Source organism: Chiloscyllium plagiosum, unplaced genomic scaffold (genome assembly GCF_037043375.1).
Source record: "Chiloscyllium plagiosum isolate Xiang-an unplaced genomic scaffold, Cpla_swu_hap1 HiC_scaffold_39, whole genome shotgun sequence".
Taxonomy (NCBI): Eukaryota; Metazoa; Chordata; class Chondrichthyes; order Orectolobiformes; family Hemiscylliidae; genus Chiloscyllium; species Chiloscyllium plagiosum.
The window spans coordinates 21890636-21916774 of record NW_028270177.1 but is presented as its reverse complement, the minus strand read 5'-3'; the positions used below and the strand labels follow the sequence as shown (position 1 = coordinate 21916774).

The 26139-nt window shown below is 42.3% G+C and overlaps 2 protein-coding genes across 4 annotated transcripts in view; one reads left to right on the top strand and one right to left on the bottom strand.

Moving 5' to 3' along the window:
• The first annotated feature begins 2796 nt into the window (after nt 1-2796).
• ccnb2 (cyclin B2) lies at nt 2797-12293 on the top strand. Its single transcript, XM_043677438.2, has 9 exons — nt 2797-2962; nt 5269-5385; nt 5467-5625; nt 5721-5909; nt 7677-7835; nt 10017-10250; nt 10390-10530; nt 11572-11682; nt 11760-12293. Exons 1-9 carry the CDS (start codon nt 2939-2941, stop codon nt 11859-11861), a joined length of 1236 nt encoding a protein of 411 aa, XP_043533373.1. The 5' UTR covers nt 2797-2938; the 3' UTR covers nt 11862-12293.
• A 4014-nt stretch (nt 12294-16307) lies between these two features.
• myo1ea (myosin IEa) overlaps nt 16308-26139 on the bottom strand; it is a 158320-nt gene continuing 148488 nt past the window's right edge. For all 3 annotated transcript variants that reach the window (XM_043677435.2, XM_043677437.2, XM_043677436.2), the window contains one exon: nt 16308-17574. In XM_043677435.2, the coding sequence (XP_043533370.1) occupies nt 17498-17574 (77 nt within the window). In that variant the 3' untranslated portion in view covers nt 16308-17497. The remainder of the gene's footprint in view (nt 17575-26139) is intronic.

The following is a 26139-nucleotide window of genomic DNA, read 5'->3' as shown; positions in this document are numbered from 1 at the left end:
TGGTGGTTTTTTTCATCCGTGTGTAGGGCTACGAGGGAGAGAGGGTCGTGTCTTTTTGTGGCTAGCTGGTGTTCGTGTATCCTCGTGGCTAACTTTCTACCTGTTTGTCCTACGTAGCGAACCCAGAGTTTTGGGTTCATCAAACCAAAATTCTGGGTTCGCTACGTAGATGACACCTTTGTCATCACAAAACAAAACAAGATAGAAGAGACATTTAACATCATCAACAACACCCTCACAGGCATAAAGTTCACCGAGGAAGAAACTGACAACAAACTCGCATTTCTGGACGTCACAGTAGAAAGAAAGGACAAGGGAGAATTATAAACCTGCGTATACAGAAAATTGACAAACACTGACCAAATACTCAACTACACCAGCAACCATCCCAACACACACAAACGAAGCTGTATCAGAACACTATTCCAACGAGCCACCACACACTGCAGCCCAGGCGAACTTCGAAAAACAGAGGAGAACCACCTATACGATGTATTCAAGAAGAATGGATACTCAAAAAACACAGTGCACAGATTCCTCAAGAACAAACCACGACAAGCAGACCAAACACAGTCAGAAACCCGAACCACCTTACCATATATCAAAGAAGTTTCAGAAATGACAGCCAGACTACTAAGACCCCTCGGAATCCTAGTAGCACACAAACCCACCAACACTCTCAAACAAAAACTAACAAACTTAAAAGACCCAGTACAGCCCATGGACAAAACCAACGTCATCTATAAAATTCCATGCAAGGACTGCCACAAACACTACGTAGGACAAACAGGAAGAAAGTTAGCCACCAGGATACACAAACACCAGCTAGCCACAAAAAGACACGACCCTCTCTCCCTCATAGCCCTATACACGGATGAAAAAAACCCACCATTTCGACTGGGACAACACATCTATCCTGGGACAGGCTAAGCAAAGACATGCCAAAGAATTCCTAGAGGCCTGGCACTCCAACCACAACGCCATAAACAAACACATAGATCTAGATACCATCTATCAACCCTTCAGAAAACGAACAGGAAATGACATCACCACAAACCCCAGGAACACCATCCAGGAGAAAGATATAAATAGAAAGCAGGAGACAACAGCTTCGCCTCACTTGGAGGTTGATGATGTTACCTAGCCAGGTAATGAAACGTCTGGATATCAAACCTACAGCTTAGCGAGCAAACCTACACCCTAAAGTAGGAGTATACTTAAGAGAGAAATCAGGAGGGCAAAAAGGGGACATAAGCTATCTTTGGCAAATAGGGTTAAGGAGAATCCAAAGAGATTTTACAAATACATTAAGAACTACATTAGTAATAGTAAAAGAAATACATTAGTAACTAGGGAGAAAATAGGGCCCCACAAATATCAGCAAGGCATCCTTTGTGTGGAACCGCAGGTGATGAAGGAGATACTAAACACATATTTTGCATCAGTGTTTACAGTGGAGAAGGACATGGAAGATATAGAATGTGGGGAAATAGATTGTAACATCTTGAAAAATGTCCATATTACAGAGGAGGAGGTGCTGGTGTCTTGAAATGCATAAATTTCAAGATAAATCCACAGGACCTGATCAAATGTACTCTAGGACACTGTGGGAAGCTAGGGAAGTGATTGCTGGGCCCCTTGCTGAGATATTTGTATCATCAATAGTCACTGGTGTGGTGCTGGAAGACTGGAGTTTGACACCAAAATTGGAGGTGTAGTGGATAGCGAAGAAAGTTACCTCAGGGTACACAGGATCTTGATCAGATGGGCCAATGGGAGATGGCCCATGGGCAAATGGCCAGTGGCAGATGGAGTTTAATTTAGATAGAATGTGAGGTGCTGCATTTTGGAAAAGCAAATCTTAACAGGACTTACACACTTAATGGTAAGGTCCTAGGGAGTGGTGCTGAACAAAGAGAGTTTGGAGTGCAGGTTCATAGCTCCTTGAAAGTAGAGTCGCAGGTAGATAGGATAGTGAAGAAGGTGTTTGGTATGCTTTCTTTTATTGGTCAGAGTATTGAATATAGAGGTTGGGAGGTCATGTTGTGGCTGTACGGACATTGGTTAGGCCACTGTTGGAATATTGTGTGCCTATCGGAAGAATATTGTGAAACTTGAAAGAGTTCAGAAAAGTTTTAGAAGGATGTTGCCAGGGTTGGAGGATTTGAGCTACAGGGAGAGGCTGAAAAGGCTGGGGCTGTTTTCCCTGGAGTGTCTGAAGCTGAGGGGTGACCTTATAGAGGTTTATAAAATCATGAGGGGTATGGATAGGATATATAGACAAGGTCTTTTCCCTGGCATTGGTGACAGGGAAAGATATAAAAGGATCCCTCGGTGGCAACTTTTTCACACAGAAGGTGGTATGGAATGAGCTGCCAGAGGAAGTTGCAGAGGCTGACACAATTGCAACATTTAAAAGGCATCTGGATGGGTATATGAATAGGAAGGGTTTGGTGACATATGGGCCGGGTGCTGGCAGATGGGACTAGGTTAGTTTGGGATATCTGGTCGGCATGGACGGGTTGGACGGAAGGGGTCTGTTTCCGTGCTATGAATCTACGTCCAGACAAATGCCTTTTGCGAAATTGAGTGACGTTTATGCAAATTATTTAAAGGATCTGATTCTAAACGAGGCATCTCCATAGGAACGCATTCCAGAAGTGAGGCGGGTAGCCAATGAGCGGAGAGCGCCCTGCCCAGTTTTGGCCAATCAGAGGGGGAGAAACAATATTTGAAAGATTCGCGGGGAGTGAAGTGTATCCTTTTGAGAAATCCCGGAACTAGTGCAGCGCTTAGTCCCGGTACCAGCCGCCAGTAAGGCTCTCGCTGCAGAGGGGGGTTCCCGTGCAGCTTCAGGGACCGAGTAGTGCTTTTCCTTCCCCGGAGCATCCTTCCCTAGCCCCGCCGAAGCCCGGAGAGGTCTCCAGTTTTGACGACGATGGCTCTCACCCGCCGCAATGTTGTAAGTTACAGTCAGTGCAATTTCACTCTCGCTGTGGGAGAAAGCAGCACATGGTCCAATTTCCCAACCCTGAATATTTAACATTGAATTTTTCTCCCGACCATTTGTGTCTCTCTTTATTTCCTTCTTTGTGGGGAAAATTTCTCATTGTAGCCAATTTGCTCAAAGAAAAATCTTGGGTGAGTTGACCTGTTTTAAAAGTTCTAATTGGCTTGTTTTCTCGAGACTTGCATTTGCACACCTGAAAGGTTTTTTAAAAAATTGTTTACCCATGAGCCAAACTTGCCGTGCTGTTCTTCCCCTTTTTTTTTTATTTCACTTTCAAACCCTTTACCTAAACCTTAATTGAGTTGACCCACTTCTCTGCTCCGCTCCCAACCACTTCAGTTATGCTGTGATCTGCTGGTGTTGCCGTTTCTAAATACTGGATTAAAATATCTCCACCGATCCTTGATCAAACGGGTCTTGTTATACTGTCTAACACAACTCCTCTTTTCCCTATTGACACTAAACGTTCTCTCCTTTATTTTAGTGAAGGTTTTTTTCCCGTTTAACTTCTGCCTTGACTCCTTGTCTTTAATCTTTCTGGGCTGTTCTTGCCTCCTACACACACTCCCCACAAAACATGTTCTAAAATTATGTCCCTCTTCTTAGTCTCACTTACTACAATACCACCTCGTAAGAGACGAAATCTTCAATCTATCCCTAATATAGGAGGGTAGCAGTCTACCAGAACCGCTATGTCTGCTTTCAAACGTTCACCTATTAGTTTGCTGAACCTTTCCTTCATTTGAGTATTCATACCCTTTCATAACTGCAGTATGATGCTGTGCCTGTAGATCTGCAGGAGGCTGAAGGAACACAGCAAGTCAGGCAACATCAGGAGGTGGAGAAGCCAATGTTTCTGCTTTAACCCTTCTTGCTGATGCCTGGCTTGCTGTGTTCCTCTTGCTTGTCTACTTTGGATTCCATCACCTGCAGTTTTTTTTCTCTGGCTGGTTGATACTAAATGTTCTTGGGCTGCAATCATAGAATCCCTATGGTGTGGAATAGGCCATTCAGCCCAACAAGTCCACACCAATCCTGAGTAATCCACCCAGACTCATTCCCCTACTCTATTGCTCTACATTTATCCCTGACTAAAGCATCAAACCTATACCCCTCTGAACACTAATTTAGCATGGGCAATTCACCTAACCTGTACACCTTTGGATTGTGGGAGGTTACTGGAGCATTGAGAAGAAATCTATACAGATGGGGAGAATGTACACACACCAGTCTCCTGAAGCTGGCATCAAACATGGTGGTTGGTGCTGTGACTGAGCAGTGCTCAGCACTGAGTCACTGTACTGTCCATGTTGAGACCCAAGCCCCTCTGTTTGTTTTTGTTTTGGAAAAGCAAAAAAACCTGGTTGCTCTGCTACCAAATGGCTGTAGAAGATACATTCTTGTCCTTGAGTCATTGCCCTTTTATCTCTACCTATTAATGTCTTTGCCAGATCCCCTGCTTGAATTCTTGAGGTTTTGCCCTTGATTGCCCTAACCAGCACTTGGATATGCACAGTGAAAGTGTCTGTATTCTTTTTCAATCTGTCAGCTATGTACTCCCTTCCAGTAGGCTTTTTCATCCTTGATTCTGGGTCTGGATGAAGTATTAAGAGCAGCTGAAGTAGATGGTTCTCTATCTCTGAAGAGCATAGTTTAAGGTGACATGGGTAATTGAATTGCCAGGCTGCTTCTGGTGCACTGACCTCTTGAGGTATCTGATGGTCCCACCAGATAAACTGACTAAATCAATTCAATTCAAAATGAGATTGAAGCCTTAACCCTTAAAATCCCCAGATGTTACATGAAAACTTTTTATAGCTCATTTATTAGTTGATCTTTCTCTTCTAGCTGTAACCCTATATTCTGCCCTGGTCTAGTACCCGGTGTAAGGTTATGATTTGACTGGATAGTATGCAAAACAAGGCTTTTTCACTGTCACAGTACATGTGACAATTGATCAAATCAAGATGAGTGGAATTCTTGCTGGGGGAGAAGGTGAGGCACTGGTTTGGGGAGGGAGGGAATTACAGAAATATTGTGAATACAACCAACAGCTGAGTAAGAGTGCAACTAAAAACAGCTAAGTATTCCTTTCCACCCATTGCAGTACACCTATTCAGATTAGTGTGATGGGGGAAATGTGCAAAGGTCGTACTTAAGACTGAGCTGAGTTTGTTTTTAGTCTGAGGGATGCAGATTCTAACTTCATGGCTTTTTCTTTCTTTAGCTGATATTTAAATTACCTTCCCCCTATCTAGGCTCATCGAAACTTGGAAAATATTGAACCAGTCAAGCCAACAGCAAAGGTGACTGCAGCTGTCCGAAGGCCAGCTTTGGGAGACTTGGCAAATCGTGTTATGACTCGTGCAGAGCAGGTAAAGGCACTCCTCTTAAAGACTGAAGATTATCTTTCTCAATTTTGTTGAGACACTAATTATGTTTATGCTCTACTGCAGAAAAAACAAATGACGAATATGGTTTCTAAACCAGTGGTATCCAAGCCAAAGGGAAAAGCTTTGCCAAAACCAGTGGCTCAAGAAGTGAAGCCAGTGACTCGTGGGTTAAAGCAAGCAGTTCAGAATATAAAGCCAGTGGTTGAGGAGCCTGTTCCACGGGTATGCATTCAACACTCGTATGTTTTTTAAAAAAAAAAAAAAATTCTCAACTTCAAATTTACTTTCAATGGCCTTTTTTTTTTTTTTGTTAAAAGGCCCCTGTGTCTCCAACTCCAATGGATGTCTCAATGACAGAAGATTCTTCTATGAAAGAGGAAGACCTTTGTCAAGCTTTCTCTGAAGCCATATTGAAGGTGGAAGATATTGATGCACAAGATAGTGATAATCCTCAAATGTGTAGCCAGTATATAAAAGACATCTACAAATATCTGCGGCAGCTAGAGGCAAGTAAACTCTGAAACTAGCTTCAGTACCACAGCTTGATCAATGTAGTTGCTCTTGGTTTAACTTTCTCAGTTCTTTGATCTAAAAGAATATTGACCCTAAATCTGAGTGTTCTGAAAGGACTTGCAGGTACTTGTCATCTAGGAGTTGCTCTGAATTGAGGTAAAATGCTACAGATGTTGATTATCTGAAGAGTGCTGGAGAAACTTGGCAGCTGTGGAGGAAAATGTTGTTTTTTTTTTTTAAATGTTCAGTACAACAAGTCCTCTTGTGAAACTGTTAAGTTATATGCTCCGGCTGGAGAGTAGGACTAGCTGCATATCTCTACCCTCTAAATTCAAATTTCAAAATTTATATCCTGGTCTTGCATCTCTCTCATTTTAACTCCGTTCTCCTTAATGACTATCTTGAAATTTGACCCCTGCTGTTCACCCAACCAACTAGTTGGAAATAGGATATTCTCCTTTACCCAGTCAAAATTGTTCATCTTTTTCACATGACCTCTTTACCTTCTCTCCAAGGGTTCATTCTTCATTCTTTCTTATCTAAAATTCCTCATGACTGGTAGCACTCTAGCAATCTCCTTTATTCATTTTGTCCAGGGTTTTACCGTGCATCCTTAAATGAAGTTTCCAGAACTGAACACATTCCAAATGTGGTCTGACCAATGTTTTTGTAAAGGTATCTCTACTTTTTGGCTGTTTTATACTTTCTTAAACCCAAGGGTCCTGAAAGCCCATATTAACTAAAATTCTCTCTGGACACCTCCATGAGAATTATGCACATGGACCCTAATGTCCTTCTGCTCCTGTAAACCCCTCAAGTTGGCTCATTTAGAGCCAGCATTCTGTTTCTTCTCAGAAATGCATCCCTTTTCTTTTCTCTGCATTAATTCATCTGCCTGGTGCCTGCCTGTTTGGCTGACTTGTCAATGTCCTTCTATCATCCTTGCAATTCCTGATTCTCCCTAGCTTGGCTTCATCTGAAAACTTAGATTTTTTGCCCTCCACTCCCATTTCCAAACTGCTTTTTCAGATTTATACAACATACCAAGCCCTGGAGAATGGCAATTTTTGACACTTCTCCAATCTGAGAAATGCCCATTTTATACTTGTCCTCTAATCCATCTCTCGCCAGCCTCTAAACAATGCTGTCAAGACCCATCACCCATGTAATTTGCTAACCAAGCTACCAAATGACCATTTTAAATGCTTTCTCCGTCCAATAGACAACATCCACAGGACTACCCTCATTACAAATGCAGAGGTTCCTCTGATTCCTCCACCCACTGGACAGAACTTCTGACTGATCCATTTCTTGGTTTTTTTTTTAAACATGCTCAATCTTCCTGCCCTCTTCCACTCAAAATCCCTGAATCCAAAGAATCATCTTCTGCCACCTTTAGCGTGATGTCCCCTGTCAACTTGTATTGAATGAATTCCTGGAATCTTTAATGGAGTTTGTTCTTCAGATAGTGGCTTTAAATTTGCCTGTAGAAAGGTCAACCTTGAACAATTTGATTCAGTGTGCAGCCACTGCAGTTTATTTAGAACTGCATTCATATGGAACACTGACCAAGGGACAAATCTATTCAATGCTGCTTGATTCACTGGCCACAATCTTAATATTTTCAGCATTGCCTTCCCTCTGGTCAGGAAAGTATAACTTGTTGCATGTACTGCAACAAGCATTCAGCATTGAGCTAAAATTGGTGACCTTTAGCCATGAAAATGCTTGGGATAACACTGCTTTTTGTTTTCCAACAGATGGAGCAAGCAATCAGACCACATTACCTTGAGGGGCAAGAGATAAATGAACGTATGCGTGCAATTCTGGTTGACTGGCTAATTCAAGTTCACTCCAAATTCCGCCTGCTGCAAGAAACTCTCTACATGACATTAGCTATCATGGATCGTTTCCTGCAGGCAAGTACTTTTGTGACCATGCCAAAAGTCTTTAGTATCTGTAACCTAAACTGTAATTATGTGGAGGCTTGTTGTATTTTCCACTGCAAACTTAACTCATCAATCAAGAAAATGATGTCAGCCACAAATCTATAATGTCCTGGGTAAGTTGAGAGCAACTCCCTAAAAGTGGGTCTCTTCATGCCCCTTAACTCTGAAGGCGCAATTGATATTTTGAGTAATTGGTGATCAAATCAAAATCACTAAGTGTGGAAACAGGCAATTTGGCCCATTTTCCCAACCCTCTTAATCAGTTTTTAAACCCCTGATTTAATGCATCTAACCTACACTATGGACAACCTTTAGTGTGGCCCTTCCACCTAACCTGCACACCTTGTTGTGGGAGGTAACCAGAGGAAACCCCCACAGACACTGCGCGAATGTGCAAACTCCAGTCACCTGAGGCTGGAATCAAACCTGGGTGCCTGGTGCTGAGCCAGTAGTGCCAACCCCTGAGCCACCATACTGCCCATAAAGTCATGTTCTTACTTTTGTATGGAAATGTTTCCAATATCACTCCCATAATAGGTTTGCAAATGGAAGACTTTCTTGTAATAAAGTTCTTCCCTTGAGTTTGTCAGCTTCAACCTCAGCCTTATATACAGCTTCAGGCAGACTGACTTGTGACTTCACTTTTTTTGGGTGTTAAGGGAAGTGAGCTTGATTTTTAGGCTTTCAATTTTTGAAAGAAGGGAATTAAATAGGAATAAGTGAAACACTCCTAATGTAAGGAATATTACTAAGCAGTGACCTTAATGTCACTATAGTTTAGGACAAAAAGTTTTCAACACATGGTGTAGGTTGGTCAAGTAGAATCCCAAACATTTGGGAAGCTAGCAAAGCTGGAGATGACCATGCACAGGAAGTGCTTTCAGCAAAATAACTAACAGCACATCCATTGCAGTAATCTCTGGACTGCACTCCACAACTCTGAACTGTAAGCATGGCTGAAAAGATGGTGCAAGGAGGGCTTTAAATGCCTGGGACTCCATCTGGAGGAGATGCTAACTAAACGGGTTACCTTCAAAGACAATGGTTCAGGTGTATTGTTGTATGGGAAACGTATGACCAGTCAATCCAGAGTTTGCTGGATGATAGAAATGAAGACTCTGTTGCTTTATGGCCAGTTTCAGGAAGACAGTTTGAGTTAAGAGGTATACTAGAGAATTCAGACAGAAGTAAAATTCCTGAGGCCTAATATGATCTCATGAGGGGGAACCAGGCAGGTGGTTGGTTCCCCCAAATGGAGGAGGTCGTGTGCTTGACTGAGGTACTAAATGAATGCTTTGTCTACTTTTTTTCTCTTCTCCATTCTCCTTGCCACCCCCTCCAAAATGCTTCCTAGACTGACTCTAGGGCTCATGGGTTTTAAATGACCTGTCCACATAAAATTGTCAAGGTACTAGGATCTGATGAGATATTAGAATTGAAAGGGGATTGCATGAGCACTAGACGTAATCCTTTCCTAAGGCTGGAGAATTTTACAACTTTTAAAAGACTATAAAAGTTGTAAAAGATAAGCCCAGCAATTGCAAATCAGTAGGGAAACCTTCTGATACATTACCCACTATCAAATGGTGGGTAGATTAGGAAACTAGCATGGATTTCTAAAAGGAAAGTGTTGAGTAACTTGTTGGAGTTCAAGGTCACAAGGGCTGGTTTTAAGCTGTGGTTGTAGTGTACAAGGCCTTTCAGCAGGCCTCTGGTACAGAATTGAAGCAGACAAGACATGGAGAATTGCAAACTGAGGATGATGGGGACTATATAAGAGTAGAAAGTTTACCAAGAAAAGGTATTTCAGTTTTAAGCAAAGCCTTGATAAAGAAGCATATCCAAAGTGCAGAGTTAGCATCTAGAATGCTGTGCCTGGAAGTGTGGTGGAGGCAAGTTCAATTGAGGCATTGGATAATCTCTATCCAGATGTCAGGGTATGGAGGAGGAGAGAGAATGGCAGTGAGTAATGCACTTGTTTTGGGGAGTCAGTGTGCAAACAGCTGGCCAGATAACTGCCTCCTTGTGATTCTGTGTCTTAAGTTGTGATGGTAAATTTTGTATTTAATGGTAACACTCCAAGCAAATTGCTTTATTCCATTGTAAATCGTCTTTACCAAATGATAAGATTGCAACTGTTCCTCACTTCAGAGCCAGCCAGTTTCCCGCAAAAAGCTCCAGTTGGTTGCTGTGACTGCCATGCTGCTAGCTTCGAAATATGAAGAAATGTATCCACCAGCTATCGGAGACTTTGTTTACATCACAGACAATGCTTATACCAAGAGTCAGATCCGTCAAATGGAAATACTTATTCTTAAAGAACTTGACTTCAAATTGGGCCGTCCACTACCACTGCATTTTCTGAGGCGAGCTTCAAAGACCGATGTAAGTATGGTTTCTGTCACATAGCAGGGTATTTTTGGAGCTTGAGGTTCATGTTGAAGAGTGGCCTAAATCTGTAATCTTGACTTTGCCTCACTACTTCTAAACACCACTGAGTTAGTGATCTTCATCTTGACGACAGGTTGATGCTGAGAAGTACACTCTTGCAAAATACCTAATGGAATTAACAGTCGTAGACTATAATATGGTGCACATACCTCCTTCTGAAATTGCAGCAGCTGCACTTTGCCTGTCTTTTCAAGTCTTGGACCAAAGTAAATGGGTAGGTAAAACTATTTGTTTTAAGTCCTAAATTTCTTGACCATTTTTGTAGGACATGCTGTTTTATTTTCAAACAGTTGAATTGAACTGATTACACCAAAAACATCACCACATTTTAGCAACCACCTTACATGCTCATGATAGTATGACTGACCTCTGTTTAAATCCACCTGCTAAGCATGGCTTTTCTAGAACTAAATAGTGCTGCAATTTTCCTTCCATTCCCTCTTGCCTGGAGACTCAGTCCCTGGATTATCAAATCCTAGATCCATAGTATGGAAACATACCCTTCAAACCAACTTGTCCATGCTGACCAGGATATGTTTTAATATATAAACATATCCTGGATAAATCTCTTCTCACTTGGCCCATATCCCTCCAAACCCTTCCCATTCATATACCCATCCAGATGCCTTTTTAAAAGTTGTTGTAATTGTACTAGCCTCCGCCATTTCCTGTGGCAGCTCATTCCATACACACATCACCCCCTACATCAAAAAAGTTGCCCCTTAGATCCCTATTTAAATGCAGCCCCTCCAAAATAAACCTAGTCCCTCTAGTTTGGGACTCCACTCCAAGAAAAAGACTTACTCCTATCCAATTTTCCCCCATGATTTTACAAACCTGTACAAGGTCACCCCTCAGCTTCTAATGCTCCAGGGAATGTAGCCTATTCAGCCTCTCCCTTAGCTCAAACCTTCCAACCCTGGCAGTATCCCCCTTTTTTAATCAATCTTTCCTGAACCCTTTCAAGTTTCACAGCATCCTTCCTATAGGAGGGAGACCAGATTTGCATGTAGTATTCCAAAAGTGGCCTAACCGATGTCCTGTACAGCTGGAACATATCCCCTCAATGCCTGTATTCAATGCCCTGACTAATTAAAGGCAAGCTTTCACTAATCTAGCTGTCTCTACCTTTCAAGGGGCTATGCACCTGCACTCCAGGTCTTTGCATTAACAATATATTGTATTTGAACAAAACTCTTAAATTACCTTAACCTGTGACCATCTGGCTTATCCTGAAATCTGTTTTCTTCTTTAGACAGCAGTTCAAAAATACTACACTGGCTACACCGAAGATGCCTTGCACCTGACTATGAAGCACATGGCAAAGAATGTAGTGAAAATGAATGAAGGCCTGACAAAGCATGTTGTAAGTAAATATCTAGTGTAATCTGTTTTGAGCATCTTGTTGGCATCTGTTTAATGAAACTTCATGTTTTTTTCTAGGCTATAAAGAATAAGTATGCAAGTCCTAAACTATTGAAAATAAGCACCATTCCTCAACTGAAGTCTGCATTAATCAAAGGATTGGCCTCTTCATTGCTGTAACCTTCCAAAAAGTAATGTGAACATAATTGCACTTTGCAGTTTTTTTTAAAAATGGAAGAATTGCTGCTATTACACTTAGCCCAGCCTTTGGACAGTTTGTCAATTAACTATATGGCATTGCACCAATGGGCAAACATCCATACTTAAAACCTTGGACTTTTTTAAAATCACCAGGTGAGGATGCAGTAACTGAGTTTCACTCCAGCATGCTTCTGATCCCAACTTGTGTTTCGAGGGAGTAAAGTCCTAGCTGATCTCTCCTCCTGAAGCTGACGGTTTTGTGGTACTTCCACAGACTGGTTGCAAACCTTGTCTTTTTAGATTTTCATGTATATTAACTTTTTTTTGCTGTCTAATCTTAATTATGCCATTTTGTCACTGCAAATGGCTTCTGTAGGTTTTTTCTCATTAAAAATCCACTGATCATCTTGAGACTGGCTTTCTATCTTCAAGACTTGCTTTTGGTGCACACTCCAGTTGTTCTGAACATTGGAACATTGTAAAAGTGAGCATGTCAGTTAAGGCCAGGGTTTAGTGAAGCTAGGGATCTAATCCCAATTTTGCTACTGGAGTGGATAGATGAAGGTTTTTAGTTCACCTTATGTCCAGATTTGTTACTGGGTGCCTGAAATGGAGTCATGTGGGCCTAATGTATTGAATTCTGTTAGCATTTGATAGTTATTTGAGAGAGGTGACAACATTGGGGTGGGAGCAATAGGACAAAGGGAAGAGAAACATTTGGTCAAGACTCCTGCCAAGTTAAGGTTCACAAATGTACAATGCAAGTAAAACATTGGTTACTTTTGAATGCATGTGATTTGATGGCATAGGCAAACATTTCATGGTGTAACAATGGAAGTATAACAGACCCTTCAGTGCATTTAAAGATCCAATTTTAAATTCTACACTAAGTGTGCAATCTCTGGAAAAAGCTTTAATGTAATTTGCTTAACTAATTCGATGTAAAATATCCACTAAACACAACACAATCTGGGATGTACTGGAATGGAGGTGAGGGTGGGAGGGGCTAGTGCAGTCAAGGTAAAGTAAATTTGTACAAATTTTTAAACTATTCAGGTTTTTACTAGATTGTTCTACTGCTTCAAGCAACTTTTTTTTAAAAACAAAAGCTCTTTAAACTCCTGTAACCAACATGTAGTTTTGTTAGGGTTACAACATTAACAATCACTGCCTAGTGTCTTTCTTTTGTACTAGATGATATTTCATCCAAACTGGATACTCGACTGTAATATTGCTTGATATGGTTTGAGATCTTGTACTGCAATGCAATGGGCATAATCTTGTGTCTCAACATTTCAACTGAGTTTTCCTGACAAAATTGATGCAAAATTTAAATAAAATTACTGTAATTACTATTTTATTACTTAAATAGTCTTGCATTTTACTTCCCAATTGGTGTAAGGAGCAAGTTCCATAATCCTTTAAAAGAAATGTCCTTCTATAAGTAGAATTCAAATGTATGAACATAAAGCAATTACAACAGTAAGAGGCCAGTGTTAAACAAAGATGTGCCTGTGGTCTACTGTTGCTGTGCTAAACCCACTTGTTTGGACAAATCTTCTGAAACCAAATATCGCAACTTGCTATTTAAATCAAACAAGGGTCCTCCTTGGAGTAGAGCAGTGACCTGATATAAGGTCCACTTAAATTTGAGTCAGGGTAGACTGACAGGAATGCTTTTTGGTGTTTTTTTTTTTGGGAAGTTCAATGACCAACTGGGTTTTCTCACCCAGAGACTAATAGGGATCTACTACATGCTGTCTGTGTAGAGGCAGGAGTATTTAGTATTTGTGATGCTCTGGCATAAAAGGCTGAGTCCTGGAAAATAGGATTAGGAGAGGTCTTTTGACTGGTATAGACCACAGCCTGGAGGGTGTAGTGCTTGTGTGCTGTAGACCTCCTGCATCCAGCTAAATAGGTTTGCAGGGTGATTGACCAGAAGTTAGCTGTTTTTCAGTGGTAGATTCTCCAATGGATACTTTAAGAGGGATGAGGCATCTGACCTGTTGCATTTTACCACTGCAGGTAAAGATGGAGTTTATTTTTAAGTAATGGTGAATTACGAAGTTACACTTGCTTCCAGCTATAAACTGAGTGGGATTGTGTTGTAGAGCTTTCACTCCAATCTTTTGATCGGCAGAGTGGTAAATATTCTTTTACCTTGTGTTCAAGCATACACCAATTGTTTGGACAAGTTTTTGTTTTTTGTTGTTGCACACCATCCAACTAGGGGCTTTTGTAGTGCAGTGGTAGACTCTGGTAGGCTAGGTGACCTGGGACCAGAAAGTGAACCACAATTAACAAGGGGTAGCTCAACTCCTGTTACAATCTCTATAAGCTACAATGTGGAGGAGCTGTTGTTGGACTGAAGGAGACAGTTTAAAAATCTCTCAACAGCAGGTTATCACCAAACTGCTTCATTTGGAAGCACCAGCTTTCAGTGCTGCTGTTTTTGGTTGCAGTGTACAAATCATAAAACACTGTTGCAAAAGATTTAGTGTCATGTAACTGGAATGATGTTGAACAAACCTCGCTTGTTAAGTCTTTCCATCTTTTTTAGATTGGGTTGCAGGTTTTGGTTCATGTGTAAATTCCAGAATTACTTGTTTGAGAATTGACTTTAAGGCTTTATAACAAAAGGTGACATCTCAGCTCAGACAATGCATTAAAGGTGTCCCAACCTTGAGTCAGACTGGTTCTATTTCCAAAGTGGAATTTACAAAATATTACAAATCAACTGTCTGCAGATGCACTTTTTTGAGCAGAATAGAATGGATCCACAAGCAGTTGATTTGTAATATTTTGTAAATTCCACTTTGGAAATAGAACCAGTCTGACCCAAGATTGGGATGCAGACATTGTCTTGATCTTTACTCCACAACCAGCTGATGAAGGAGCAGCACTCAAGCTAGTGCTTTTAAATAAACCTATTTGACTAAACCTCGTGTTGTGATTTTTAACTTTTGTACAAGCTTCAAGTCAGCAGTGTGATGCAATGCTCCAACTTACCTGTATGGGTGCAGTTCCAACAACACTAGAGCTTAACACCATCCAGGACAATGTAACCCACTTGATTGGCACCACACCCTCACCAGCTTCAAGATTCACTTCCTTCACTGGCATATGGTATTGTAAAACAGTTTTTAAACGGAACACATTTGTTCCTTTCCTATCTTTACTGCCCGTTGAGGAATATTTAAGTCAATTCAGTACTCCCTTGAATTGGGTCTGTTAATATTACACCACAATAAATGCACAAGGCAATCTGTACACAACTCAATTTTTATTTACTTCATTCTATGTTCACATACACATAGGGTAACCTCAATTTAGAATGTTTTGGTTTCTTCCTTCATTAGACTCCACTCATTAGCTTGCTGTTCATTCTCTTATTGCTCTATTCAAGTGTTATTTATCTTTCCCCTGGTATTTTGTACATCCTGGTGTTGTGGCCTTAGAGGCTTCTGGTCCCTTCATAATGAGTTCAAACCTTTCCCCAACACCACTAGCAAAACATTCCATAATGAAGTGGTTCTGTTTCAGTATAACTGATCCAGCTTGGACAAGTATTATCCCTCCAAATTCCTGGGGTACTGGGGCTGACTCTGAAGCCATTCCTTTAGGGCCATCTTTCCTGCTGTGCAAGTCAGTTATCATAGCCCACTCCTTCTGGAATCATTAGCATGAGATTTTTTTAAACAGTTCTACATGGGATGTAGATAATCACTGGCCAGGTTATTGTCCATTCCTAATTGTACTTGCTGGGGCAGCTCAGAGCTAACCACCTTGCTGTAGGTCTGGAGGTAGATGCAGACCAGATGAGGATGACCAATCTTCCTCCCTAAAAGGGATTAATGATGAAACATAATTGCCAATAGTGCCAGCTTTCAATTCCAGATTGTTCTGGCTTCCATCCTTCCAGTTGCCATTTTGGGATTCAATACCATATCCTTAGAACATTAAGCTGGAGATTGAGATTACTAGCACAGTGCTAAGTCATGTGAAGGTGCTGGTGTTGGACAAAGTCAGAAGTCACATGACACCAGGTTACTGACCAACTGGTTTATTTGAAATCACAAGCTCTCTGAGCATAGCCCCTTCATCAGGTGACTTCACTTAACTAAGGACAATCCTATCACCACTGCTCTTCCACTCGCTGTCTTGTTCTCTTATACAGCTGGACCATCTGTGATGCTATGGCTATTTGCTTCTGTTATGAGCTAAAAGCAAAGCCTGCAAACATTGAGTGTTTATCTGCCCTAGAGTGGTTTTCTAATTTGCATTATTCATACAGCAGATGGGAGAAATGGTGCAGGAACAGGTTTCACAGCTCGAGTCTTTTTTTAGATCTGTTTAAATCATTAGCATGTTTGAGCAACTCTATTATAGATTGAGGGGAAAAAAAAAGCACAATTGTTCCAGATACTGTATTATTGAATACATTTATTAATGTCAATCCAGTAATCCTAGTACATTTAAAATTTTGTCCATATATATATTTATAAAATTTAATACACTGGCCAAACAGAAAATGCAGCAGTAAGCATTTGACAGTGCTTCTATATTCTAACTGAATAGCCTAAAGAAGGATTTCCCAAAGTGGGGGATCAGGACCCCAAATGGGATTGTGAGCTAAAACTTAGGGATCACACGCTCCAAACAGTATTGACTGTCATGGTGCTCTGACTGAGCTAGAACAGTGGTGTCCCCAGTCTGATGCTCTCTCTGGCCAATCTTATAGACTCCCTGACCAACCTCCTCACAGGTCTCGCTGCGAGGTCATGGCAATTTTCAAGCCTCAAAATGGAAAAACATTTGGTAAGCACTGGCCTATAGCTTACAGAGTAAGTGCAGTAGAATATGACAATATGTAATTGTTAGACATCAGTTTGTAGGATTATTCAGAGTTTCATAATGTACAGTAAAGGAAAAGGACTAGAACATTCTCTTATTACCTCAACTTTACATCAGATACAGCACTTATATGGACCAGCCACATTATGTGTTTAATTAAAAGGCACTTTAAAATGCAAATGTTACATTTGTACAGTACTGAGAAGATCGCTTTCTCCTTTAACCTTTACACTGACCACCAATGAAGTCTACGGACCTCGATAGCGATTGGTAGAAAGCTGAAACTATTTTCTTTGGGTGTCACATGCAAACATCCTTCATGACTCAGCAGCAAAGTTCAGTGTTTTTCCCAAATTGGAATGCACTTCATAAAGAGGTTTCACCTTTCACCACTATTATTCCTGAAGAAAGAGCAGATCACTAAGAAATATGAGGGTCTGCTAAGCATTGAATGACAAAGGGCACTTCAGGCAAGAATGATAAAACCTATACACAGAATCTATCATCAAAGATAAATGCAACATTCTCTCTAAACTACCAGTTATACACCTTTATTTGTGAGGAAAAAAAAATATAAATACAATAAATTACAATTCCTTCAGTACTATCCCAGCTGTTGTGTAGCTCCAGACTACCAATATTTGTAGAATTATACATTTGGAAAGATTTCTATACAGTATGCCTCCAGTCATCAAAACATCACCTGCAGAATCACGATATTTCAATTTGGTTTTACGATAGATTTTGATAGTAACTGAGGATTATATCTTGGCAACATAGTTGTTGGGGAACAATCCCTGTTTCCCTCGCAGTCTTCCTATCCACCAGCCTGAGGGATCTATAAATAGAAACAAGGCATTTAGATAGATTGTCAGGAATTTTGACATAACATCCCCTGTAAGATTGAGAAGTCAATTAAAATGGCGCAACATTAATTAAATTAAAATGTACACAATCAATGAAATTATGATCTATTAAATGGGGATTGTGTATGTTAGAGAAACTCATGGAGAGATTCACCTGAGTCCGACAAGGAATCACTCAACCTTTTGTTGAGTGTGAGATTTAGTACCATATGGTACCATACTTAGTACCATACCATACAACTACTGTCAACGAGATTGGAATTGGAGAATCTTAAATCAAGCCATACTCCTTGTAATGTGAATGGAGCCACACCTGCACTCAGCAAAAAACAGGTTTGCAAGTGCAACAAAACTAGATAACTGTTTTCAGAATATGTTTTACTTTACACTCAATACAGTCACTGAACAAGAGAGGAAGCTAATTTGTATAATTCAAGATCTCACAAACCGCACTGAGTTGAATAAGCAAATTAATCTTTCTTTTTGTGTTGGTAGTTGAGGGATAAATGTTGGCTGGAACACTGCTCTTCCTTGAAAAGTGCCAAAGGCTGATTTATATTTGTCTGAGAAGACAGATGGAGCCTCATTTTAATGCCTCATTTGAAAGGTAGCATTTTTGACAGTGCAAAATTCCCCAGACACTGCTCTGATGATTATGTTATGGAGTGTGGCTCATATCTACAATTCTCAGGTCAAAGTGGTAAGTGTTACAGTGAGGGACACTGAAAATGGAGGAACAGAAACAAATTATACAACTCAAGAAGTTTTCACCCCTTGAATGTCAAACGATTTGATCCATGGAACTTAGTTAATGTTGAATCAAACATTAAACTGTGTATTGTCCACTCTCTCGAGTGGGCAGAAATTATTCTGTGGCAGAATTCAAAGAGCAGGGAAGCTCTCCCGATGGAATGTAAAGCTTACAGCAGAGTCTGGCAGTTAATCAAATGTTGTGTGAAGCATATTCTAAATAGGATACCCTGCACATAAATAACCGGGATTTTCACTTTTCACACTTAAGGGATCACAGACTAGGCGCGGTAGGGCGGAATATTTTTCCTGGTTGAGGAGTCTAGAACAACGAGTCACCATCTCAGGAATCAAGGTAGAACATTTAGAACTTTGATGAGGAAAGATTTGTTCACTCAAAGGATGGTCAGAGAGACATACATCACAGAAACAGACCCTTTGGTTCAACTCGTCCATGCCGAACAGATAATCTAAATTAATCTAGTCACATTTGCCAGTGCTTGGCCCATTATCCTTCTAAACCCTTCCTATTCATATACCCATCCAGATGACTTTTAAATGTTGTAATTGTACCAACCTCCACCACCTCCTCTAGCAGATCATTCCATACACGCACCACCCTTTGCGTGAAAACATTGCCCCCTTAGGTCCCTTTTAAACCTTTCCTCTCTCACCCTAAACTTATGCCCTCTAGTTCTGCACTCCCCCAACGCAGGGAAAAGATCTTGTCTATTTAGAGAGAAAATGAGGTCTGCAGATGCTGGAGATCAGAGACGGAAATGTGTTGCTGGAGAAGCGCAGCAGGTCAGGCAGCATCTAGGGAACAGGAGAATCGACGTTTCGGGCATTAGCCCTTCTTCAGGAATGAGGAAAGTTTGTCCAGCAGGCTAAGATAAAAGATAGGGAGGAGGGACTTGGGGGAGGGGCGTCGGAAATGTGATAGGTGGAAAAAGGTCAAGGTGAGGGTGATAGGACAGATTGGGGTGGGGGCGGAGAGGTCGGGAAGAAGATTGCAGGTTAGGGAGGCGGTGCTGAATTTGACTGAGACAGGCTGGGGGGAGGGGAAATGAGGAGGAAGGAGATGTGGCTGTGGTAGCGAGTCTGTTTGAGAATGTGGCTGAAGAGCTTCTGAGCAGAGGAGATGACCTGGGGGGTGCAGTGAGAGAGGGACTCACTGAAACCTTTGTAGAGGGAGAAAGAGAGCTTCTTCAAGGAAGGCATCCTTGTAAGAGGATTCGCAGTAGGTTGAAATCTTTGAAGAGAAAATGAGGTCTGCAGATGCCTGCTGGACAAACTTTCCTCATTCCTGAAGAAGGGCTAATGCCCGAAACGTCGATTCTCCTGTTCCCTAGATGCTGCCTGACCTGCTGCGCTTCTCCATCAACACATTTCCGTCTCTGATCTCCAGCATCTGCAGACCTCATTTTCTCTTCAAAGATTTCAACCTACTGCGAATCCTCTTACAAGGATGCCTTCCTTGAAGAAACTCTCTTTCTCCCTCTACAAAGGTTTCAGTGAGTCCCTCTCTCACTGCACCCCCCAGGTCATCTCCTCTGCTCAGAAGCTCTTCAGCCACATTCTCAAACAGACTCGCTACCACAGCCACATCTCCTTCCTCCTCATTTCCCCTCCCCACAGCCTGTCTCAGTCAAATTCAGCACCGCCTCCCTAACCTGCAATCTTCTTCCCGACCTCTCCGCCCCCACCCCAATCTGTCCTATCACCCTCACCTTGACCTTTTTCCACCTATCACATTTCCGACGCCCCTCCCCCAAGTCCCTCCTCCCTATCTTTTATCTTAGCCTGCTGGACAAACTTTCCTCATTCCTGAAGAAGGGCTAATGCCCGAAACGTCGATTCTCCTGTTCCCTAGATGCTGCCTGACCTGCTGCGCTTCTCCAGCAACTCATTTCCGACCTTGTCTATTTACCCTATCCGTGCCCCTCATAATCTTATAAACCTCTATAATGTCACCCCTCAGCCTCTGACAATCCAGGAAAAACACCCCAGCCTATTCAGCCTCTCCCTGCAGCTCAATCCCTCCAACCCTGGCACCATCCTTGTAAATTTTTTCTGAACCCATCCAAGTTTCACAACATCCTGGAGGGTGACCAGAATTGCACACAATATTCCAAAAGTGGCCTAATCAATGTCCTGTACAGCCACAACATGACCTCCCAACTCCTATGCTCAATGCTCTGACCAATTGTTTTGAAGTTCAAAGCGTGGACTGTACCTTTAAGAGAAAGTGAATGCTGTTCTGCACTGAGAGCTTACAAGCACCTGTGTATGTGAGTAGATAACAGTCTTAGAATGTAGGGGAAATTTGAAAATATGTAACATTTGGCTATGAAATGGATACCTGAGTTGGTTGCTGTTTTGACAATTCAAATTTAACCAATCAGTTTAAACTATGCCCCAGGATATTAAAACCCAATCAAGTTTGAATTTATTGTTTTGCCAACATTGAACTAATGAAACAATCCGATGTTGGGCATATAAAAACACAGGCATTTTGAAAATCAGACAGAGTAACTGCCATCAAGAGAAACCCAAGACAATGAAACACGCTCTATCAAAGGGACCTTTTCATATGAAACATCTTCACAGCAAAAAGAAAGAACATTTCCAGTGCGAGCAGCAGCGAAGGTAAGACCGTTTGGTTTTAAAAGTGCTTACCGGTAGCGGGCAGCGGTGTTTTTTTTTCTCTTTCACTCTCTCTTCACAGAAAGAGCGGGAGCACCAGGGGGAAGTGACGACGACCAGAGGGGCAGCCGAGACCCGGAAGCAGTTAGTGTAAGCTTACCTGGGTAGGTTTGTTTCCCCCTTTAAAAGCGCGAAGGAGAGGAACCCGAGGCACTACACGGGTAGTGCCTCCCACCCGCCCTCCTCCTCTAACCTAATAATAACACCTGTTTTGGTAAGTAGGTAAGTGCTGAATTTTGCTTGTTGTATTCTTTAGACCCAGTTTTTTTTTAAAATAAAAGTTAGCTTTAGAAGGATGGCAGTGAAGGCAGTGCAATGTTCCTCCTGCAACATGTATGAGGTGAGGGATGCCATCGACGTCCCTGCCGATTACACTTGCAGGAAGTGCACCCATCTCTAGCTCCTCCAAGACCGTGTTAGGGAACTGGAGCTGGAGTTGGATGAATTTCGGATCATTCGGGAGGCAGAGGGGGTCATAGATCTGAGTTATAGGGAAGTAGTAACTCCAAAGATGGCAGATAGATGGGTGACAGTGAGGGGGACTGGGAGGAAGCAGCCAGTGCAGGGACCCCCTGCGGCCGTTCCCCTCAAGAACAAGTATACCGTTTTGGATACTTGTGGGGGGGATGACTTACCAGGGGTAAGTAACGGGGCTCAGGTCTCTGGCACGGAGCCTGTCCCCGTTACTCAGAAGGGAAGGGTGAAGAAGAGCAGAGCAGTAGTAATTGGGGACTCGATAGTTAGGGGCACAGATAGGCGGTTTTGTGGGAACGAGAGAGACTCACGTTTGGTATGTTGCCTCCCAGGTGCAAGGGTACGTGATGTCTCTGATCGTGTTTTCCGGGTCCTGGAGGGGGAGGGGGAGCAGCCCGAAGTCGTGGTCCATATTGGCACCAAAGACATAGGTAGTAGGAGTGCCGAGGATGTTAGACAGGCTTTCAGGGAGCTAGGTTGGAAGCTCAGAGTTAGAACGAACAGAGTTGTTGTCTCTGGTTTGTTACCCGTGCCACGTGATAGAGATTCGAGGAATAGGGAAAGAGAACACTTAAATGCGTGGCTACAGGGATGGTGCAGGAGGGAAGGATTCCGGTTTTTGGATAACTGGGGTTCTTTCTGGGGACGGAGGGACCTCTATAAACAGGATGGTCTACACCTGAACCTGAGGGGCACCAGTATCCTTGGGGGGAGGTTTGCTCGTGCTCTTGGGGGGGGTTTAAACTAACTCTGCAGGGGCATGGGAACCCAGATTGTAGCTTCAGGGTGCAGGGCCTGGAGTGTAGGGAGGTTAGGAACATGGCATCAATTTCCAAGGAGGGTGTCTGTAAACAGGAAAGTGGCTTGAAGTGTGTATACTTCAATGCAAGAAGTATACGAAATAAGGTAGGTGAACTTGCAGCGTGGGTTGGTACCTGGGACTTCGATGTTGTGGCTATTACGGAGACATGGCTAGAACAGGGACAGGATTGGCTGTTGCAGGTTCCAGGATTTAAATGTTTTAGTAGGGTCAGAGGTGGGGGTAAAAGAGGGGGAGGTGTGGCATTGCTTGTCAAAGATAGTATTACAGTGGTGGAAAGGACGATGGATGTGGACTTGCCATCTGAGGTAGTTTGGGCTGAGGTTAGGAATAGGAAAGGTGAGGTCACCCTGTTAGGAGTCTTTTACAGGCCTCCTAATAGTCCTAGAATCATTGAAGAAAGGATAGGGAAGGTGATTCAGGAGATGAGTGACAGTAATAGGGTGGTTGTTATGGGGGACTTTAACTTTCCTGATATTGATTGGGAAAGCTATAGCTCAAGTTCGTTAGATGGGTCAGTGTTTGTTCAATGTGTGCAGGAGAGTTTCCTGACACAATATGTAGACAGGCCAACAAGAGGTGAGGCCATACTGGATTTGGTTCTGGGTAACGAACCAGGCCAGGTGTTAGAATTAGAGGTAGGTGAGCACTTTGGGGATAGTGACCATAATTCGGTGATTTTTACTCTCGTGATGGAGAGGGATAAGTGTGTACTACAGGGCAAGAGTTATAGCTGGGGTCAGGGAAATTATGATGCGGTGAGGCATGACTTAGGATGTGTGGCTTGGAAAAGTAGACTCCAAGGCAAGAGTGTAAATGATATGTGGAGCTTGTTCAAGGAGCAACTATTGAGTGTCCTTGATAATGTACCTGTCAGGCAGGGAGGAAAGGGTCGTGCGAGGGAGCCGTGGTTTAATAAGGAATTGGAATCCCTTGTTAAATGGAAGAGGGCGGCCTATCTCAAGATGAGACGTGAAGGTTCAATTGGGGCGATTGAGAGTTATAGGGTAGCCAGGAAGGACCTGAAGAGAGAGCTAAGAGCAGCAAGGAGGGGACATGAAAGGTCCTTAGTCGGTAGGATTAGGGAAAACCCTAAGGCTTTCTATAGGTATGTTAGGAATAAAAGAATGACTAGGGTAGGAATAGGTCCAGTCAAGGATAGTAGTGGGAAGTTGCGTGTGGAGGCGGAAGAGATTGGGGAGACACTGAATGAATACTTTTCTTCAGTATTTACTCAGGAACAGGGCATTGTCGTCGATGTGAATACTGAGTCACAAATAAGTAGAATGGATGGCTTTGAGGTATGTAGAGAAGAGGTGTTGGAAATCCTGGAAAAGGTGAAAATAGATAAGTCCCCTGGGCCTGATGGCATTTATCCTAGGATTCTCTGGGAAGCAAGGGAGGAGATTGCAGAGCCATTGGCCTTGATTTTTATGTCCTCTTTGTCTACTGGAGTAGTGCCAGAAGACTGGAGGATAGCAAATGTGGTTCCCTTGTTCAAAAAGGGGAGTAGGGATAACCCTAGTAACTATAGGCCGGTGAGTCTCACTTCTGTTGTGGGCAAAGTCTTAGAGAGAATTGTAAGGGATAGGATTTATGCACATCTGGATAGGAATAATGTGATCAAGGAGAGTCAGCATGGTTTTGTGAAGGGCAGGTCGTGCCTCACAAACCTTATTGAATTCTTTGAAAAGGTGACGAAGGAGGTTGATGAGGGGAAAGCGGTAGATGTGGTATATATGGATTTTAGTAAGGCGTTTGATAAGGTTCCCCATGGTAGGCTACTGCAGAAAATACGGAGATATGGCATTGAGGGAGAGTTGGAGGTTTGGATTAGGAATTGGCTGGATGGAAGAAGACAGAGGGTAGTAGTTGATGGCAAAGTTTCTTCATGGAGTGCCGTCACTAGCGGTGTTCCGCAAGGATCTGTTTTGGGACCATTGCTGTTTGTCATTTTTATAAATGACCTGGAAGAGGGGTTAGAAGGTTGGGTGAGCAAGTTTGCGGATGATACGAAAGTCGGAGGAGTTGTTGACAGTGAGGAAGGATGTGGCAGGTTACAGCAGGATATAGAGAAGCTGCAGAGCTGGGCAGAAAGGTGGCAAATGGAATTCAATGTAGCTAAGTGTGAGGTGATTCACTTTGGGAAGAATAACAAAAAGATGGGGTACTGGGCTAATGGTCGGATACTTGGTAGTGTGGATGAGCAGAGGGATCTTGGTGTCCATGTACACAGATCTCTGAAAGTTGCCACCCAGGTAAATAGTGCGGTGAGGAAGGCATATGGCGTACTGGCTTTTATTGGTAGAGGAATTGAGTTCCGGAGTCCTGAGGTCATGATGCAGTTGTATAAGACTCTGGTGCGGCCGCATCTGGAATATTGTGTGCAGTTTTGGTCGCCATACTATAGGAAGGATGTGGAGGCACTGGAACGGGTGCAGAGGAGGTTTACCAGGATGTTGCCTGGTATGGAAGGAAGATCGTATGAGGAAAGACTGAGACACTTGGGGCTGTTTCCATTAGAGAAAAGAAGGTTTAGGGGTGACTTGATTGAGGTGTACAAGATGATTAGGGGGTTAGATAGGGTTGACAGTGTGAACCTTTTCCCACGTATGGAGTCGGGTATTACAAGGGGGCATAGCTTTAAATTAAGGGGGGGGTAGATATAGGACTGAAGTTAGGGGTAGGTTCTTCACTCAGCGAGTCGTAAGTTCATGGAATGCCCTGCCAGTAGCAGTGGTGGACTCTCCCTCTTTATGGGCATTTAAGAGGGCATTGGATAGGTATATGGAGGATAGTGGGTTAGTATAGGTTAGGTGGGCTTGGATCGGCACAACATCGAGGGCCAAAGGGCCTGTACTGCGCTGTATTCTTCTATGTTCTATGTTCTATGTTCTAACACAACCCAGGGAGATCTTCATCAGAAGAAGAAAGACACTGAAGACAAAAGCTGCTCTACAGTTTTGAAATTGAGTTTATGTAATTTTAGTAAGTGTTTTGTTGGAAAAGCATATTGTTATAAAGTTAGAGGCAGGTAATAAGCAGATAAGAGAAATGGGTCTTAGAGATGGGAATAGTTGTTGTTTAATGTTCACTTTTAGAGTTATAGAATAAATTGATATTGTTTTCTTCAAATAATGGAATTTGGGAATTCTCAGTCACTCATTTTTTAATATATTACCAGATGAGATGAGCTTTTCTGGGTGTTCGGTTTAAATAACAGAACATTTCACTGCTGTGTCATAACACAATAAAGGAAAGCATATGAAATGCCTTCTTCACTACCCTGTCTACCTGAGACTCCACTTTCAAGGAACTATGAACCTACACTCCAAGGTCTCTTTGTTCAACAACACTCCTAAGGACCTTACCATTAAGTGTAAAAGGCCTGCCCTGATTTGCCTTTCCGAAATGCAGCACCTCACCTTGGTGAACCTGTGAAATTCTCTACAACAGAAGGCTGTGAAGACCAATATATTCAAGAAAGAAATATATATTTTTTGGATTTTAAAGGCATCAAGAAGTAATGGGAAATAACAGGAATACGATATTGAGATAGTGCATCAGTTATGATCATACTGAATGGCAAAGTAGACTCAAACAGGCCAAGTCGCCTACCCCTCCAGGTTTTGAAGTTTCTGTTAATGTGCTTGCAGCTACAACATCCTAATACATTCTGCAATTTTCTTTATACAATTTATTTTCTTTTAAACTGAGATACCCAAAGGGAAGGGCCAACAAATGCAAGGTACCAGTAAGATTGAAAAGAGCAGGAGAAACCAGAGAT

What these genes read in the sequence shown, in the direction of transcription:
- ccnb2 (XM_043677438.2), top strand. Translation starts at nt 2,939, where the DNA reads ATGGCTCTCACCCGCCGCAATGTT. An exon ending in TTATGACTCGTGCAGAGCAG is followed by an intron (nt 5,386 to 5,466) that starts GTAAAGGCACTC and finishes GCTCTACTGCAG; the next exon opens with AAAAAACAAATGACGAATAT. An exon ending in TTGAGGAGCCTGTTCCACGG is followed by an intron (nt 5,626 to 5,720) that starts GTATGCATTCAA and finishes TTTTGTTAAAAG; the next exon opens with GCCCCTGTGTCTCCAACTCC.